The sequence below is a fragment of the Rhinatrema bivittatum genome, chromosome 5 (genome assembly GCF_901001135.1).
Source record: "Rhinatrema bivittatum chromosome 5, aRhiBiv1.1, whole genome shotgun sequence".
Lineage (NCBI taxonomy): Eukaryota > Metazoa > Chordata > Amphibia > Gymnophiona > Rhinatrematidae > Rhinatrema > Rhinatrema bivittatum.
This window is the reverse complement of record NC_042619.1, coordinates 116,862,895-116,883,424: the sequence shown is the minus strand read 5'-3', so window position 1 is coordinate 116,883,424 and position 20,530 is coordinate 116,862,895. Positions and strand designations below refer to the sequence as shown.

At 48.7% G+C, this 20,530-nt stretch overlaps 1 protein-coding gene across 4 annotated transcripts in view; it reads right to left on the bottom strand.

Moving 5' to 3' along the window:
* Positions 1-20,530, bottom strand: part of NEK5 (NIMA related kinase 5) — a 202,665-nt gene that overhangs the window by 165,137 nt on the left and 16,998 nt on the right. For all 4 annotated transcript variants that reach the window (XM_029602794.1, XM_029602795.1, XM_029602793.1 and 1 more), the window contains exons 3-6: positions 17,655-17,751; positions 16,884-16,981; positions 556-639; positions 371-441 (exon numbers count right to left, since the gene is read on the bottom strand). In XM_029602794.1, the coding sequence (XP_029458654.1) occupies positions 371-441; positions 556-639; positions 16,884-16,981; positions 17,655-17,751 (350 nt within the window). The remainder of the gene's footprint in view (positions 1-370; positions 442-555; positions 640-16,883; positions 16,982-17,654; positions 17,752-20,530) is intronic.

The window sequence follows — 20,530 nt, the reverse complement described above, 5'->3', positions numbered from 1 at the left end:
TCAAACTTGCAGAGGGTGTGGTAACTAAAGGAGCACTTCTGGGACTGTGCAGCCTGAAAGTTGGTCGGTCAGGACCTGGGTGGCCCACCTCGTTCCAACACCTATAGGCTGATGCACTTCCTGTTGGCATGAGAGTTACCTTCTGCAATGCTCTTTCTGTCTGCTGACTTGAAAAAGAAATGCCGTGTTATGTTAGCTACACTATCATTCTGTACATCTATCCAATCCAAGGAGTACTCAGTATTAAGACAGAAAGGGTTTGTTTGTTTTTTTCTTGAATTAAGTCAGCCTGAAAATGTGGTTCTATGAACTTTCCGAATATGAAAAATAATAAAAACACAAAAGACAGAAACTGGAAAACAGCGCTTACTTGTTCAAAACTCTTGCTATGCCAAAGTCTCCAAGCTTTGCTAACATTCCATTACTGCTAAGAAAAATATTCTGCAAAGGAAGAAACATCAGTTTAGTTTGTGTTTCCCACTGGTAGGACACATGGTGTTTACTGGGCGCACATTAGCTCATGCAGAAGCAGAGTCTGTCTCCAGTGTTTGCTACCTGAGCCTTTATGTCCCGGTGTAAGACCTTCCTGTCGTGAATATGCTTCAGTCCTAAGGAGATCTGCACAAACCAACCCAGGATCTACCATTCAAGAGAAGGAAAAAAATATGTTGTCTGTGAATGCAAGAAACTGCAGTTTCAAAGAGCTTTTCCTGAAAAGCAAAGCAGAGGAAAACACAAAAGCAGTATACAATGGTAAAGAAAGGGATTACAGCCAAAGATGGAGTAAAAATAAAATTGAGCTTTTGGGTCACAATTAAAAATGTTGCTGAAAATTTGGGTGCTTGCCCTCTAGCAATCCAACATAGGAAAAAAAATTGATCTAGAAAAGTCACAAGTAATAAAGTCCCTGATCATATCATTTAAACCCTGCCCATGGCCAAATACCAAGAGTTCGACCAATTTTTCAGTCCTATTCTAGGCAGAGTAGCCTTGTGATTACCACGCAAAACTGTGAAATCTAAACTGCTGTCTACTATGGCAGGGGTGGTCAATGCCAGTCCTCGAGAGCCACAAACAGGCCTGGTTTTCAAGATATCCACTATGAATATGTATGAGATAGATTTGTATACAATGGAGGCAGTGCATGCAAATCTTTCTCATGCATATTCATGGAGGATATCCTGAAAATCTGGCCTGTCTGTGGCTTGTGAGGACCAGAGTTGGCCACCCCTGAACCATGGGATGAATTTTCAAACCCATTCAGACGAATAAAAATAGGTTTGTGTGTCTAAATGGTTTGTTATAAAACTGCTTGGGCTCTGTGTGCATAAAAATATAGACATAACCCGATTTCACACATTGGTTTTTTGTGCACATAAAAGTGAGGCATTCTGGGAGGGGCAGTGTTTGGGTTTATCGGTATACTTTTGATTTTTTAACTCATATATGAATAAATGCACATGCACAAATTATGTCCTGCAAAGAGCAGATGTAACTTTGTGCCAGTGAGTTTGCGTGTGTTATTTTGCACAAATTTCAAAGTGAACTTAACATGCAGAAATTCATTTTGAAAATTGGTGTAAATGTATTTGCGTAGCTGTGTAAATTACTTGCGATGTTATAAAATTATCCTCTATCATTCCCAAGTCCATTTCCAGCATGGTAGCAGAAAGCACAGATCTAGAAACCAATGGATTAAGTTGTGCTTTGCAAAAGTGTCAATGTGTAAAAAAGGCCAAATAATGTGGGCATTTTCATTTGTGAATTTTTGCTCATTAGTTTTTTTTGCATCAATGAAACTTGCAAAGCATAACACAAAATTTATGCAAAATAGATGAGTATGCAAAGCAGACTACTTACATTTGTATAGTTAAATTTCATTCAAAAAGTTTTGCAAAACTACACCTCAAGTATGTGAAATATATATATATATATTTTTTATTTTTTATTTTTTTTTAAATAAAAGTGTTATTTTGTGCAAACTTTACCACAAAAAAATTCACCATGAACAAGATTTACATAGTATTTAAATGGGCTGGTAACATTTTCATTTCTTCCTGTATTACTGACCCATGCATGTGGAGCCCTCCCATGGCTTAGTTTGCATTCTGCGTGTCTATTCTTATGGACTCAGTATCACAGTACACTAGGCCAACCTGAATCTCATGTGCAGTCTGCCCTGTCCCCTAGATGTCCAGATCCTTTGATTGCACACCTCTCCTCTACCAGAAACCGCGCCTTATCTATTGCTGGCCAACACAATGGAACACTTTGCCCACGACTCTCCGTTTGGAATCCTGCTCAATTAAATTCAAAAAGAAACTTAAGACATGGCTCTTTCGGCAAGCCTTTCCTGACTAGTCTCTCTTTTCACTCTCTTTTATGCCTCTATGATGCCCACTTCTGCACCCTCAAGAACCCCATCCCTGCCTTTCCCACTTCTCCACCCTTAGGAACCCCTGCCCTCCCGATCCCTTTTCCCTGCTCGATCCTGCTCAGTCCCTGGTACTCTTTGCTTCTCTCTACAGCCCTAATTTTTGAAATGCTCAAAACAGCCCCTCTGCCTGGAATACTTTTTTCCTCATTGCAGAGCTATTCTCTTGAAATGTCATTTAGTCTGATACAGCATCTTGCACCTTAGTCATTACTTTCTATTTGTGCTACTTACACCTCGTTATATTCTTGATACGTTTTGTTGTTGCTTTTGAACTGTTCTTCTGTGCTTCACTATGTTGCCCCATCCCTTTTCCCTGTTATTATGTAATTTCACTACTTTTGTTATAATGTGAACCGGCGTGATGTACCTTTATGAACACCGGTATAAAAAAGCTAATAAATAATAATAATAATAGATATTATACAGTATTCATGAGGCAAGCCTTCTAACAGCTTGGTGCCATTCAGAAAGATGGCTATATTGCTATCAATCCACTCCTCCAGATCATTTATGAACAAATTAAACAGACGTTAGCCCAGTAATGATGGTCAAGGCAGCATACCACTGATCAAGCTCCACTACTGTGAGTAATGCTATTGACCACTAGACTGAAACCACTAGAATGAAATCTGCACCTGCACTGCCATACCCCCAGCTTTGGATCGAACAGCAAATAAAATCCTCCAGCTCTATCGTCTCTACTCCCCATAGCTAGGCAACTGCTCACATAATTAAAGAAACCAAAAGAGGGTGTTTTCACAGGATATAAACTATGCAAACCTGTTTTAGATGCCTTCTTATAACAGAAATGCAGGAAAACTTAATTGTTCTCTTCTTCTAAAATGCTAAATTTAATTTCCAGGACAGAGTACAGTTTGGTCACAACACTTTAGTCATCACCTTATAATGGTACTGCAAATAGACCACTATAATTTACAGCAAGTCATTTTTTCCTAAATTAGGAAAATTTGTTACTACCTGCTAATTTTCATTCCTGAAGTACCACAGATCAGTCCAGACAAGTGGGTTTTGCTTCCCTATCAGCAGATGGAGACAGAGAACTAAAAACTTTGAGGCACTGCTACATAACCAAGAGTGCCACCTGCAGTCCCTCACCTTTACCCAAGCCAACTATAAAGTAACAACTCCTCAACAACTCAACAACCCTCTAAATTAGGGCAAATTCCAAACCCGAAGGTTGGAGTGCCCCAAACAGAAAAACCACAAATTGACCCAAGGGGCTAACCACAATCTGGCAAACTTCTTTAGGTTCTGTATATATAACATTCTGAAGTTCTTACCAGTAAGCATGCCAGAACATGGACTTACCGTAATGGTCTTGAGAACATTAAGGGGCTGGGTCTCTGGACTGATCTAGTAAGGTAAGAACCAAATTTTCCTTACCTGTTCATACCCCAGATCAGTCCAGACAAGTGGAATGTACCAAAGCACCCCCCTACACTGGGTGGGCCCTTTAAAGATCCCTTCTCAACATACTTTCGCCAACAGTCAGCTCTCCTAGAGCCTTAATATGTAAATGGTAATGGCAAGATAAAGTGTGAAGAGAAGACTACATCACCTCTCTACAAATCTCCTGCGGAGACACTGACATTTGGCCCTTGACACTGCCTGCGCTCTAGTATAGTGCACACGCAAACCCTCTGGAAGTCTTCTCCCCTTACAAAGCTAGGCTGAAATAATATCTACCTTCAGCCAATGCACTATCGTGCCCTTGGAGGTCCTGCATCCATTTCTACTACCTCCAAACAATACAAACAAATGATCCGACTGCCGGAAACTGTTTGTGATCTTTGCCTCTAGCGACTCAGCAGAACAATTCAGGAAGACAGGAGCACCAAAGTCTGATTCAGCTGAAAAGAAGATACAACCTTAGACAGGACTGAGGCTACCATGCGCAGAGACACCCCCTTGTCCAAAATCTTCAGAAATGGTTCCCTATAGGACAAAGCCTGCAGCTCAGAGATCTTCTGAACAAATGAATCGCCACAAAAAAATATCACCTTCAGCGTGAGGTCCTTTAATGATTCCCTTCTCAATGGCGCAAAATGGAAGCCCTCAAAGCACCCGCAAGACCAAGTTTAAACTTCACGTCAGCCCCAATCTATGCACCAGCGACTTCAGACGTTCGATCCCCTTCAAAATCCTCACAACATCCGGATGTGAGGCCAACGACCTTTACCCTGGAGTATACCTCTGAGACACCCCAAGGTTGCCACCGGAACTGCAAGGAATTAAACTAAGACCTTGAAAATCATGGGCTTAGAGTATCCTTTTTGTCGCAAGCGCCTGCTCCCAAAAGTCAAGTCTTGAGACAAAAGTGATCCGCCTGATCCAAGAAAATAGGACCTTGCCTTAACAGTTCCTGCATTTGAGCCAATCTCAGGGATCCATCAATTGCGCGCTGAACAGATCCGTGAAATATGAATGACACAGCCTCTCCGGCACTAACAGTACCACTTGGCCTGGATGCCTCTTGATGTGCCTAAACACTCGACCTGTTAATGATCACAGAGGGAACATGCATAGCAGGATCCTTGTCAGCCATGGAAGAACCCAAGCATCTATGCCCTCGGCTGTGACCTATCGTCTGCGGCTGAAGAAACTCGCTGCCTTGGCATTGTTCCTTGACATTATCAGATCCAGATAGGGACTGCCCCAATGAGACTGGATAAGGCCGAAGGCCTCCTTCGACAGCTCCCATTCACCTGGGTCCAACTGTTGCCTGCTGAGATAGTCCGCTTGCACATTGTCCATTCCCGCAATATATGAAGTGGCTATCCCCTGCAAATGTTGCTCCACTCAGGCTAAAAGGTCCTGGCTCCTTGGGCAGCCATGCAACTCTTCATTCCCCCTTGCAGATTGATATAAGCCACCGTTGTTGCATTGTCCAAAAACATTTTGACCATTTGCCCTCGGACTTGTGGAAAGAATTCCACCAATGCCCTGCACACTGCTCTTGTTTCCAAGCGATTAACAGAGCAAGATGCTTCCACTGGTGACCACAGTCCTTGTACCATTCATTCTTGACAGATCGCCCCAACCCTTGAAGGTTGGCATCTTTGATCCCTTTAATCCAGTTCAGAACCTCCAGGCCCATCCCTCTCTCCAAATTGGGCTGACACAGCCACCACAAGAAACCGGACCTGGAAGTACCCTGCAACGGTAAAGGAGGATGAAACTCCTCTGACAGATTCTAGTGTGACAGCCACGCCCCTGTAGAGGGCACATGTGGGCAAAAGCCCATGGCACCAAATTCAATGTAGATGCTATTGAACCCAGGACCTGAAGATAATCCCAAGCCCTGGGCACTGGCATCCGCAAAATCCGCACCACCTAGGATTGTAACTTCTGAATCTTCTCTGAGGTGAAAAACACTGCCGAGCTGAGTATAGAACTTCACCTCCAAGTATTCCAGTATCTGGGTAGGGCTCACGTGACTCTTTGCCAAATTCACCACCCAGCTCAAGGACTTCAACATATCTATTACCGTGCACACAGACTTTGAAATACCTCCTATGATTTCCCTTGGATAAGCCAGTCGTCCAGATAAGTATGAACTAGGCTCCCCTCCTTGCAAAGAGCCACTGTCACCACCACCATCACCTTTATGAATGTGTGAGGTGCAGTCACCAAACCGAGGGCCCGAAAGTGGAAAAGTTACCCTAGAACCATAACATGAACAAACTTTGATGTTCTTCCCGAATGGATATGTGCAGATAGGCTTCCGTCAATTCCAGTGAGGCCCGCAAAACTCCACACAACGAACTGCCGCTATCACCGTCCACAATTTTTCCATAAGGAAAAGCGGGGAACTCGCAGTATCACATTTCACCTTTTGCAGATCGAGGATGGGACAAAAGGATCTTTCCTTTTTGGGCACTACACAGTAAATTGAGTACCTCCCATGACCACGCTCCCTGGCAGCCACTGGTACTATCATGCCAGCTACTGAAGGCGACAAATGTGTCCCTAATCGCTGCTTGTTTACCTTGGACACTCTAATGAGACACCACAAAAGCTTCCATGAGGAAGTGAAAAAATTCTAAAGCATAGCCGACCCTTATTACATCTAGAACCCATCGGTCCAATGTAATCCTGGTCCAGTCTTTGTAAAACTGTGATAGATGGTTTTCCACCACCATCTTGAGAGAGTGGACTAGCCTGGCTTCATTGTGAAGCCTTATCGCCATCAGTCCCCTGGTCAGAGCCCTCTCAGGGAAGTCTACGGGTACCTCAAACGGACTGCTGCCTACTGGACCCCTGAGTCTGCCCCGAAGACAGTGCAGAACCCTTATCGGGATGAAAACCGCCAGACCTCTCAAAACCTAGAGTGAGGCATAAAAAACTTCCTGTCATCTTATCCTCCAGCAGCTTAATCCCTTTAGACTCCCCCAAAACCTTCATCAGTTGTTTCAAGTCCTCCCTGAACAACAATTTTCCTTCCTTTAAAGGGAAGATTACAGAGCTGAGACTTGGACCATGTATCAGCTGACCAATTCCGCAACCAGAGCAGACACTGCACCGAGGCCGCCATGACAATAGCTCAAGTCATAAAGCGCGGCAGCCTCATATGCAATCCCGGCCTCTGCCTGAGTTGCCTGGCTTTAGACACCAGTGTCTGCTGAAGACTTCTCCTGAGACTTCTGGATCCAACATAAAATGGCCCTCTGCATCAGACTTCCACAGATCGCCACTTGCAGTCTTGGTGACGAGACTTCAAACATCCTCTCCTGATGAATCTCTAGCTTACAGTCATGCGTGTCCTTTAACACTGCCAAACCCACAACCATGATGGTCATCTTGTTAGTGACTGCCGAGACCGAAGCATCCACCTTTAGCAATACCAGCAGCTGCAGGATATCCTCCATGAGGAGATACAACTTTCCTACAGCTCTAGCCACCTTGGGGCTCACCTCTGGGAAGTCTCATTCCTGGTTTACCAGCTTCTTGATCCTTTGAGGCCCCAGAGTCCAACCAACACTGGATCCACCCCTTCACTGTCTGATTCCTCCTGGATCATCCTAATACCCAGTTCCTTCCCAACATGGGAAATAAGGGGCCTCAAACAGACAAACCATCCGCGAGTCATCTCCCTCTGTTATCAGGACTTCTTCCAGATCAGCTATGTCCTTATCCCCATCCTGATCGACATCCGCAATGAGATCTGCTGGGTCATTCTGATCCACCCCGGACCAACCCCAAAACCATCTTCCGGGTCATCCAGGTCCAAATCATCTGAGTCACTAGGCCCCTCAGGATTGTCCAGCCCAGCCGGCAAAGGAGGTACCCTGACCCCCTGTTCAAGGAACCCCTTGGCCTTTTTGCAGCAGGACAAGATGGCTGACAGAAATTCCCTTTTATAGCCAGTGCTTTTCCTGGTTAAAAAGGCCTTATGCATTAGCAAGACAAATTCTGAGGAAAACTCCACATCCTCTCCCCAATCTGGCCCAGATTTCGCATCCCCCCGACGGGATCGCTGGAGACAACGGGGGAGAGGAGTCCTGGGTTCCCGGGAGTCCGGCACCTTCCGAGCTGTAGCTGTAGCTCTTCTCCTGCCTGACTAGGCTCCCAGTATTGATCCTGGCAGGGCCTTGGGAACCTGTGGCTCTCCTACCAGCCTCATTCCCCCCAGAAGGCCCCTTCCCTCCAGAAACAAATTGCAGATTAGTGTCGCTGCATTCAGCTGTCCCCGAGCCAGGCCACCGGCCCAACAAGCTTTCCCACTCTGGGAAACTGCTGTCAGTACTATTTTGTCTCCACACAGCCGGGCCTGCTGCAGAGGAACAGAAGCTGCGTGATTGCGGCACGCGGGTAAGGAGGGAACACTGCCCAATACAGCCTCTGGCTCCCGTGCAGCTCAAACCCATGCTGGGAAATTACTGTCGGAGCCATCTTGTCTCTGCACGGCCGGGCCTACTGCAGAGAAACAGAAGCCTCATGATCGTGGCACATGGGAAAGGAGGGGAACATGGCCCAGTGCAGCCTCCAGCCTGAAGCCATGAACAGAGGAGCTACACTGCTCCCTTCCCCAGCCTGGGCCTGCCCCGATCAAGCGATTGCTGCTGAAAGAAAAATGTAACAAATTTTTTTGTTTTAAAGAAACAGCAGCCACAGCAAAGGAAGAAATTCAAGCAAAAAAAGGAATACTTCCCTGCTGCTAGCAACACCTCTGGGAAGGAGCCTTCAGGGAAAAAGAGAGATCCATGATCCTTGGTTGTCAGACCCTTGGATCTTTTGCGGGCTAAAGCTGATTAGAGACTACCAACCTCCCGCTAGCCTGGCTCAACATGAGGGATGGCCCACGAAGAAACCTAACACCTCAGGGAGCGACTTCTAATTTATCTTCTTCTGTCCTTTCTTTTTTTTTCTTAACTGCAGGTTTGCACTTCTACCATCAGCTGGAGTCAGCAAAGTTGCTTACATGTAATAGGTGTTCTCTTAGATGGGTGACATCATCAGATGGAACCCGGCACGGCAAACATTTGTCAAAGTTTCTAGAACTTTGACTGGCACACTGAGCATGCACAGAATGCCACTATCTGCATGTCCACACGAGGTCCCTCTTCAGTCTCGTAACACAGAATTCACCAGCATGGGGACTAGTGAAGTTAGGATGGACGGATGGAGGAGGTGTCACCAGCGCCTCCTCAGAGCCCCGAGGAGCCTCGGTTCCCAGCACCAACATCGGTGGGGAACACCTGGGATTCCCGGGTCTGAAAGAGGATGACGCCTCTTCCCCACGGGATTGCTTTGGTGGTGGCACAGCAGCCGCTGATGCTGCACTGGTTCCAGAGCCGTGCATTGATGGCAACCGGTGACTTGCTTGCAGGACTTCTCGCGATGCTCAGCCCAGTCTTTCCCCAGTGCCAAGGAGGCTGAAGAACCTGATGTCTTGGAGTGTGATGACACCAGAGACGGCTTATCACCGGCCCCTCTTGAGAGAGACGGGCCCGCTGGGGGATGATATATGGCAGCGTAACATGAAGACTTTGGCTCATTCAGCTTACCCCAGAATCCTTTGCTGTCTGACTTAACTGAAACTGCTGGCATACAATGAACTTAAGCTGACCTGTGCGTGAATGGCTACTGAGAGCTATCTGGAAGGAATTCAGACCTAATCAGATATGATGAAGGGTCATGAGGTCACAACCAACATATGGACCAAGCTTTGTTCTCACAGATTCCTATCTCGACTGAAAGAGGCCAGTTAAACTGAATATCCCCAGAGGTTAAGACTCTGATCAAAGGTCTGGAACGAGTGACAGAACAAAGACCTACTACAATGATTGACAGCCATCATCAGACACGTCGCCTACTGAAACTAATCATCAGACATGTGGGCCCTTCTTAGGCCTAATTGGATCTTAAGTTGGGAGGCGGTATCAGGGAAATTTAGATACAGTTTGCCTGATTTGATAGGACACACGTGGTACCTGATACTTTATGCAGTCCCTGGATGTTTTTTATCTATAAAAACTCAGCATTGATTAACAAACGCTGAGACAGGCAGGCAGAACTTAGAAAAAGAAAAAGTTCCCTATCTGTCTCCCAGGGGTCTAATGTGATTGGCTTTCAATATTGAATAAAAAATAAATTTATTCTGATTAAAACTTGGTACTGGACCTCTGTTCTAATGGCTCAGACAATAAAACAGGGAGTGGAAAGGGATGGCATATCTAACAGCTCCCCTCGGCCTCTAGGTGTTGATGTCTCTGATGTCGGAATAGATGGATCAGACTTTTTTGAAACAAAAAGCTTTCCCATTTTGCTCAGCCGGGCAAGATGGCCTTTGGGGGTCATCTGATCGCACAGATGGCATCCGCGGATTTTGTGCGACACCCCCAGGCAGAGTATACAGACCTGATGCGGATCAATAATAGACATGGTCCGCGGGCATTGGGGGCACCGTTGAAAACCGGACAGTGCCATGAAAAACAGCCGGCGAGTAGTCAATGGCCAGCAGCCATTGAGGAGCAACACCTGGGAATCAACCACAGCAAAGGGTAAAAACAAAAGGAAAATTAGTTCTTACCTGATAATTTTCGTTCCTGTAGTACCACGGATCAGTCCAGACACCTGGGTTGTGACTCCGCACCAGCAGATGGAGACAGAGCAAAACTTGACGGGCTCCCTACATATAGTAAGGTGCCACCCACAGCCCCTCAGTCGAACGAACTGTCAAAGCAAACCAGTGCCCGACTAACTAACTAGAACAATTTTAACCAATTCAAACACCCCCTGGCTGAAAACCGAAAACATCAGACCAGAGGCAAGCGGCAATAAGCCAATAAGCCAAGAACTGGAACAATAGCAGTACGACTAACCAAGCGAGCGGACTCTCTCTCTTTGTTCATCGTACCAAACAGACGGGCGGGAGCCTGGACTGATCCGTGGTACTACAGGAACGAAAATTATCAGGTAAGAACTAATTTTCCTTTCCCTGTACGTACCCGGATCAGTCCAGACACCTGGGATGTACCAGAGCAAACTACCGAGGGTGGGAAGCAGAGAGTCCCGCTCGGAGAACACTCGCCCCAAACCCCGGCGCTTCAGACGCCTGGACATCAAGTCTGTAATGCCTAGTGAAAGTATGTAAGGACTTCCACGTCGCAGCTCTACAGATCTCCTGCGTGGACACCTGAGACACCTCGGCCCAGGACGTGGCTTGCGCCCGAGTGGAATGAGCACGAAGCCCCTTAGGCGCCACTTTACCCTGCAGCAGATATGCGGAGCTAATAGCCTCTTTGAGCCAACGCGCAATCGTGGCCCGCGACGCCGCAGACCCCCGGCGGGGACCGGACCAGAGAACAAACAGATGGTCGGAAATCCGGAAAGAATTCGTAACCTCCAGATACCGAAACAGGACCCTGCGGACGTCGAGCTTCCTCAACTCTTTCATCCCCTTGTCCATCTGGTCCCCGACCTCAAAACCTGGGAGGTCCACTGACTGATTTAAGTGGAACGAGGACACCACCTTAGGCAAAAATGACGGCACAGTCCGCAGGGAAACTCCGCCCTGCGAGAAACGCAAAAACGGTTCCCGACAGGATAAGGCCTGCAGCTCCGAGACCCGACGAGCAGACGCAATGGCTACCAGAAACACGGTCTTCAAGGTAAGATCTTTCAGCGTCGCCCGCTTAAGAGGTTCAAACGGTGCTCCCCCAAGCGCCGAGAGCACGCAATTCAAGTTCCAAGACGGACAAGGATTCCGCACCGGAGGGCGTAAATGCTTAGCCCCGCGAAGGAAGCGCACCACATCCGGATGACACGCTAAGGACACACCGCGCACTTTCCCGCGCAGACAACCAAGTGCAGCCGTCTGTACTTTCAGGGTACTCCAGGCCAGCCCCTTGGACAGGCCCTCTTGGAGAAAGGCGAGGACCCCCGGCACAGGCGGCCGTACAGGATCCACCGCATGAGTACTACACCAGTCCTCAAAAACTGTCCACACCCTCATATAGGCTAAGGACGTGGACTGTTTACGAGCCCTCAACAAGGTAGCAATCACAGCCTCCGAGTACCCCTTAGTTCTTAAGCGCGCCCTCTCAAAAGCCATGCCGCGAGACAAAAGTGATCCGCATCCTCCAAACAGACGGGACCCTGTCGAAGAAGAGAGTCGGCCCCGAGGAAACGAAGTGGAGGTTCTGCCGCCAGCTGAATGAGGTCCGCGAACCACGGGCGCCGTGGCCACTCCGGCGCCACCAAGATCACGTCCGCCGGATGCAACTCGATTCGGCGCAGAACCTTGCCTATCAGAGGCCACGGGGGAAACACATATATCAACACGTCCGTGGGCCAGGGCAGCACTAGAGCATCGACTCCTTCTGCGCCCCGCTCCCTCCGACGGCTGAAGAACCGAGGGGCCTTTGCGTTTTGAGCGGTGGCCATCAGGTCCAGGCGTGGAGTTCCCCACCTGGCACAGATGAGGCGAAACGCCCTGTCCGGTAACTCCCACTCGCCTGGATCCAGCCGATGCCGGCTGAGGAAGTCCGCCTGCACGTTGTCCACACCTGCGATGTGAGACGCCGCCAAGCCGCTGAGGTGTTGTTCCGCCCAGATCATGATCCGCCGTGCCTCCTCCGCTACTTGCTGGCTCCTCGTGCCCCCTTGACGATTGATATACGCCACCGTGGTCGCGTTGTCCGAGAGCACCCGAACCGCCTGGCCCCGTATCCACGGGAGAAACGATTGCAGGGCCAACGACACCGCCCTGGTCTCCAAGCGGTTGATGGACCACCTCGACTGCTGGTTCGACCACTGTCCTTGGACCGAGCGGCCTCCGCAGACCGCCCCCCAGCCTAGTAGACTGGCATCCGTCGTCACTACCGTCCAGGTGGGCATGACCAGAGACACCCCGCAGGACAGATGATCCCGGGAGAGCCACCAGTGCAGACTGGCCCTGGCACAGGGCGTGAGAGGCAGCGGAAGATAAAACTCCTCCGAAACCGGCTTCCAACGGGAAAGTAACGCTGATTGTAACGGTCGCAGGTGAGCGAACGCCCAAGGGACCAGAGCGAGGGTCGACGCCATGGAACCCAGGACCCTCAGGTAATCGCAAACCAGCGGACACCGCATGGACAAAATGTGGCGCACCTGACGCTGTAGCTTGACCACTCTCTCCTGAGTCAGCGACACCATGGCCCTCTCGGTGTCGAACAGGGCCCCCAGATACTCCAACTGCTGCGTAGGCTGCAGATGACTCTTGGCCAGGTTGACCACCCAACCGAGCGAGCGCAAGAGTTGGAGGACCCTGGCAATCGCCTGCCGACACCCGGCCTCCGACTTTGCTCGGATGAGCCAATCGTCCAAGTAAGGATGCACCAGCAGCCCTTCCCTCCGGAGCTGAGCAGCCACCACCACCATCACCTTGGTGAAAGTGCGTGGAGCCGTAGCGAGGCCGAAGGGAAGCGCCCTGAACTGGTAATGGCCTCCCAGTATGCAGAATCTCAGGTACCGGTGATAAGCCGGCTGAATCCCGATGTGAAGGTACGCCTCCGTGAGGTCCAGAGAAGCGAGGTACTCTCCCGGACGAACCGCGGCAATCACCGAGCGGATCGTCTCCATCTTGAACCGCGGCACCCGCAGGCATCGGTTGACCCCCTTCAGATCGAGGATGGGTCGAAACGCTCCATCCTTCTTTGGGACCACGAAATAAATGGAGTACCTTCCCGTGCCCTGCTGATCCTGCGGCACGGGAGTAATGGCGCCCAGGTCCTCTAGACGCCGAAGGGTGTGCCGGACAGCGGCGCGCTTGACGAGAGCCTTGCAGGGTGAGATGAGGAACTTGTCCACCGGGAGCCGCACAAAATCTAACGCGTAACCGCCTCTTATCACAGCGAGCACCCATTGGTCGGAAGTGATTCTGGTCCATGCCTCGTAAAACAGGGTGAGCCTCGCACCCACGTAAGGTACGAGGGCGGGCGGCGACGAGGAATGGACCCGTCTCGTTTCATTGGGCCGACTTGGACCCCGAGCCGGACGAGGGTCCACCGGTCCTATTGAACTTCTTCCCTCGAAAGGACTGCGACCAGGAGGATGATCTAGCCGAACCGGACCGGTAGGACTGACCCGACCCTGTCGCTCTCTGTGGCCGCTGCCGACGGTTAGACCGGAATCTGTTTCTCGCCGAGAAGGACGACCGAGGTCTGGGTCTATCTTCTGGCAACTTGAAAGCCTTATTCTCGCTCACGAACTGCATCAGGTCGTCCAGCTGCTTGCCAAACAGGAGCTTTCCCTTAAAAGGTAACGACCCCAGGTGGGCCTTGGATGCCCCATCCGCAGCCCAGTTACGAAGCCAGAGGAGCCGACGCGCCGAGACCGCCGCTACCATAGCTCTGGCCGAAGTTCTGAGCACATCGTGCATCGCATCCGCACTGTAGGCAATCACCCGCTTCCAAGTTATCCGCCTGAGTAGCCTCCCCGGAGGAGAGGTCGGCATTGGCTTGCAGGACTTGGGCCCACCGGAGACCCGCTCGCAGTGCAAAAGTACTACACATGGCTGCCCGCACCCCCAGTGCGGACACCTCGAAGATCTTCTTCAACTGCACCTCCAGCTTCCTATCTTGGATATCCCGGAGGGCCGTAGCACCCGTAACGGGAATGGTAGACCTCTTTGTCACCGCTGACACCGCCGCGTCCACACGTGGAAGGCGCAGCAATTCCAGAGCATCCTCCGGAAGGGGATAAAGCTTGTCCATAGCTTTACTCACCTTCAGCCCCAGTTCCGGGGTATCCCATTCCCGGAACAAGATATCTGTGACCGAGAAGTGAAAAGGGAACGCCAGCGCAGGACCCGCCAGGCCCAGCAGCACCGGATCCATCTTGACGCCTTGCCGGGACTCCACTGGTGGAGGATCCACGCCGATCTCATCCAGGATAGTCGGGATAAGGGGATAAAGTTCTTCCCTACGAAACAGGCGAACGACCTTGGGGTCATCACCCTCAGCCGCCTGTGGGCCCTTGCCGGCTCCCGGTTGGGCCTGTCCATCGTCATCAGGGCCCTCCTGGTCTTCAGGGGCTCCCGGCATCGCGTCCTCGTCCGAGGAGGCGGTAGACGACGTCTCCGAGTCTTGCGGTTCACCACGCGGCCGTCTCTTTTCCCGCGGCCCATCCCGGGCCTCCCGGGTCCGAACGGCTCTCTTCTGGGGCCGGGAATGATCTTTTTTCCCCCCCGAAGCTTTTCCCGCTTTCAGCCGAGACTTTTTGTACTTTGCGAGTTTCTGCAGCAGAAGCGAGAAATCTTCAGAAAACGAGCCCTCCGATCCGGAGGAACCCTCCCCAGCACTCGGGGTCCCCGACCCGCGGGGTCCCGGGGGCTCTCCCCCCGAAATCCTGGGCTGTGGCGACAGCGAGGGAGGCTGGGCGCCATCTTGGAGGGCCCTCCTCGTGGCGTCCCTCACACTGCACAAAATGGCTTCCGTTCCCGCGCTAAGCGGGAACGGATCCAAGGACGCGGCCTCCGAGCCTCCGGCACGCGACGGCGAACGGGCCCCCCGCGATCGACCCCCCCGGGCGACCGCCGACGAGCCCTCGCCCCCGGAGACGCAGCTCGAGCAGACCCCGTCTCGGGAGAGACGCGCGCGCACAGCGCCGCACGCGCGACACGCTGACCCTCTCGGCATCCGCGCGAAGAACGAACCCCCCAACCAGCGCCGCCCTCCCGCTAAACGACCGCACGAACGGCGAAAACGACGGCGAAAGGGAGAGAGAGCCGGCACCGCAAGGTCAGCAGAAAGAAAGAAACCGCTACTGTTTTTTTTTTTTTTTTTTTTACTTAGGCGCTAGCCGTGGTCCTGAAGTCTTCAGCTCCAGCGGGGGTGAGTGAACCGGGCTCCCCGGTGTCACCCCCGACGCTGCTGCCAGCACAGGCCGGGTCCTCGACCCTCAGCAGCGGCCTCGACCTGGAGGGGATGGTCCTCTCAGGACCTTCCAACCCTCCTGGGAGGCTCCCCCGACGGGAGACTTCTATCTTCTGCTTTATCTTCTTTCTTCTTTTTTTTTTTTTTTTGCAAACCCTCACTGCCCTAACTACTTAGGACTAGAGAGAAAAAAACCGAAATAGATCCCTGACTGACTACCCCGAGCCAAAACAACCAAGGATCCCCGAGACTGTGGGTGGACCTGCCCCATCTGCTGGAGACAGAGAAAGACTGAGGGGCTGTGGGTGGCACCTTACTATATGTAGGGAGCCCGTCAAGTTTTGCTCTGTCTCCATCTGCTGGTGCGGAGTCACAACCCAGGTGTCTGGACTGATCCGGGTACGTACAGGGAACACCTATTGCACTGTTGGACAAGGCACAAACTGGAGAAGAGGGAACTGGCGCAGACAAAGTCGAGAACAACTGGGAAAAAAACTTTGAAAAATGACTATAGAGCAGAGCTCCACCACCACAAGGCAACTACTTTGTGGAAAAAAGGAAACTGAAGAGGGACCCCCCCATATGGAAGAGAGGACAGTGACATGCTGGGCATGTTCAGTGTGCCAGTCAAAGTTCTAGAAACTTTGACAAAAAGTTTTCCGTGCTGGGCTCCATCTGATATCATTACCCATGTGTGAGGACTACCATCCTGCTTGTCCTAGGAGAAAGAGAAATACCGAGGGACTGCAGGTGGCACTCTTGGTTATGGAGCAGTGCCTCAAAGTTTTTAGTTCTCTGCTTCCATCTGCTGGTAGGGATGCAAAACCCACATCTGGACTGATCTGGGGTACGAACAGAAAGGTAAATAACGGACTAGGCTTTAGCACTGAAAATCAAATTAAAGAGGACAGGTACACCACAACTCAAATGAAATGAAGGATATCATAAAAATGGCAATGGTCAGGAAAATACTAATATGCAAAATTTAGGCCCATTTTAAGTATTCCACATCTCAAGACATTGGTTTTCTTTTATAGTAACTTGTTCTTTAGAAAGCAGTGCTTTACCTGGTCCTCATCAAACAGCAGGCCACGCTGAAGATTGATTCTTCTCATCAGATCACCCCCATCACAGTACTCCATCACAATACACAGCTTATTTTTCTCTGTAAGGAAATACTTCCATTGCTTCATAATTACATTGGCATGGTAGCAAAAATTATAACTCGACTGTAAGAAATGTTAAGTCTCCATACGTTTTGTAGCTTTATCTTAGGCCCTCTTGGACGTGCCTTTCACTTCTACTGATGGCCGCAAACAACAAGAACCCTAAACTAACCCAAGATGAAAGGAATCCATAGCCATTCCATCCTTTTCATTCATTCTGCTGCTTGCTAGCATCAAAATATCCCAGGATCACCCGGTACCTGGAGAACACTCGCGCCCCTCCAATAACTTCAGCTTATTCGGGGTAATTTTAAAAAAGGCATCTCTTTGGGGAAAACAGCACGTAACGTGTGGAAACGGCCTGCCCGATATCCTGATCAACATGCGCCCATGCGTTCCGTTTGCAAGCAAATTTACCAGGACTGAGTGGATATGTTCCCAGGGGTGGAGTGGAGAGGTTTGCACATACTTTTGTACATTTTTGGAAAAAGTTTCTGCACACATAATAGCAGGTGGACATGTGTGGGGGCAGTTTTGCTGGGATAACTTTCAAAGCGGACTTATGCATGTACATCCACTTTGAAAAATGGTGTTACTTTGGGCTGTATTTACTGCCTAATTTAGGTGGGAATTACTCCTATTATGCACAGATCTGCCTCCAACTCTACAAACCTTCAAAGGAAGTGTAGAAAGTGACAATGTTTGGGTGCTTCATCTTGGCCAGCAGAGTAACCTCCTTACGAGATGCCTCTTTTTCTTTTGACGGCATCTATAAAAAAAAGTAACAATACAAAAATTTCAATTTGACTGCTTTTCAGTTGTAACCATCATGGCATTAATGCCATGCTGAAATTTATATTGCTCAGGGATTTGAAGAACTTGGCTGTGCCTCACACTACCATGAAGTATATGTTTGTAATTGAGAGGCAAACAGCCCGAATGACTTGGGATAGATCATTAAATCAAGAAAAAAAATAAATATATATAAACGCACACAGTATATTACAGTAAAAACATTTAGTTGGATACAAATTTACCTGAAAATAGGGAATCTAATGCTTAAACTGCTCTGAAATAGAAACTATATATATAAATAGGGGTGGTTTAATTAGTTAATTTCAAAGGAATTTCTTAAGTAACATTAAATGTTAATGGCCTGATTTTAAATGGCAAGCGCAAGTAAAAAACAGGGGTTACACGTGCGGCCGGGCCTTGCACGTGCTGCGCGCATTTTAAAAGAGACCCAACCGCACGCGCAACCCATTAAGTGCACAAAAGCAGGGCCTCGGCAAAGAGGCGGCTGGTACAGTGGCCATTTGCTGCTGTGCCGGCGCGCGCAACCTGCTCCTTTGGAGGAGCGAAAGGTAAATTTAAAAAATTGGGGGTACCAAGGATAGGGATGGGGGTAGGGAAGTTCCCTCCCAGTCTTCTCCTTAATTGGAGAGGACTGGGAGGGAACTGGGGGAGCCCCGATCTAGTCGCTGAGGGAATTAGCTAAATTCTACACCCCCCTTGCACATGCCACCCGGGATTTTATAACATGTGCGCCAGCACGTGAATGTTATAAAATCACGCGTCCATGTGTACGCGCTGAGTAGCGCACGCAAATGGACACGCAAGTATTTTTTTTTTAAATCTACCCTTAAACTTTTACCAAAAATATAAAAGGCTTTATTTAAATTAGTTCTACTTTAAATAGTGTTTGAAAGAACAATCTTTTTTATATAAATTTTACAGAACATATAAACATCATAAATTCCACAAAGACAAAATATTCCATTCCATTCATACCATATACACTAATAGTGCAAATCTCAACAAAAAAAATAACTTATTAGTTACAGATTAGAATAAAAAGTTCTCGAAACTGAAAGACTGATGCCAAAGTGGCAGGCAACAGGTCTCCATTTATCCATAAAAATTCACATTTTTTAAATAGTCAAGAACAATTTTAAAATTCATCACTCGTTGCTGTAAAATTGTTGAAAAACCCCCTACAAAGGCCTTCGTTTCACCCTATCACAGGCTTCTTTGGGGGGGGGGGGGGGGGGGAACAGCATGAAATCAGCAATTTCAATGGAAAATCTTCTTAGCTGAACTTCACTCTATAGAGTCTAATGTCTATCTTTACATCAATATGGCATCCTTAGTGGTGTGATTATTATGCCTTGCATTACTACTATTAGATGGAATGCGATGCTCTACTGTCCTATTTTGCGGTATAGAAAAACTTTTAAATAAATAAATCATTCACAGAAACTGCATAATGGCAAGTAATGCTATCATAATAATTAAACTAAGAAAGCTGCATTGATGTAAAGACTGACATTCAGGAGCCATGCATGTTATAAAATCCGGGCTCAGTGCGCAAGGGGGTGCACACATGTGCACCTTGCGCACGCCAAGCCCAAGGGGAGCCCCAATGGCTTCCCCGTTCCCTCCAAGGCCGCTCCGAAATCAGAGCGGCCTTGGAGGGAACTTTTCCTCCGCCCCCCCCCCCTTCTCCTCCCTTAAGATCATAAGAACATAAGAAAATGCCATACTGGGTCAGAACAAGGGTCCATCAAGCCCAGCATCCTGTTTCCAACAGAGGCCAATCCAGGCCAAAAGAACCTGGCAATTACCCAAAAACTAAGTCTGTTCCATGTAACCATTGCTAATGGCAGTGGCTATTCTCTAAGTGAACGTAATAGCAGGTAATGGACGTCTCCTCCAAGAACTTATCCAATCCTTTTTTAAACACAGCTATACTAACTGCACTAACCACATCCTCTGGCAACAAATTCCAGAGTTTAATTGTGCGTTGAGTAAAAAAGAACTTTCTCCGATTAGTTTTAAATGTGCTTCATGCAGTGCCCCCTATTCTTTCTCCTATCCGAAAGAGTAAATAACCGATTCACATCTACCCGTTCTAGACCTCTCATGATTTTAAACATCTCTATCATATCCCCCCTCAGTCGTCTCTTCTCCAAGCTGAAAAGTCCTAACCTCTTTAGTCTTTCCTCATAGGGGAGTTGTTCCATTCCCCTTATCATTTTGGTAGCCCTTCTCTGTACCTTCTCCATCGCAATTATATCTTTTTTGAGATGCGGCGACCAGAATTGTACACAGTATTCAAGGTGCGGTCTCACCATGGAGCGATACAGAGGCATTATGACATTTTTCCGTTTTATTCACCATTCCCTTTCTAATAATTCCCAACATTCTGTTTGCTTTTTTGACTGCCGCAGCATACTGAACCGACAATTTCAATGTGTTATCCACTATGACACCTAGATCTCTTTCTTGGGTTGTAGCACCTAATATGGAACCCAACATTGTGTAATTATAGCATGGGTTATTTTTCCCTATATGCATCACCTTGCACTTATCCACATTAAATTTCATCTGCCATTTGGATGCCCAATTTTCCAGTCTCACAAGGTCTTCCTGCAATTTATCACAATCTGCTTGTGATTTAACTACTTTGAACAATTTTGTGTCATCTGCAAATTTGATCTCACTCGTCGTATTTCTTTCCAGATCATTTATAAATATATTGAAAAGTA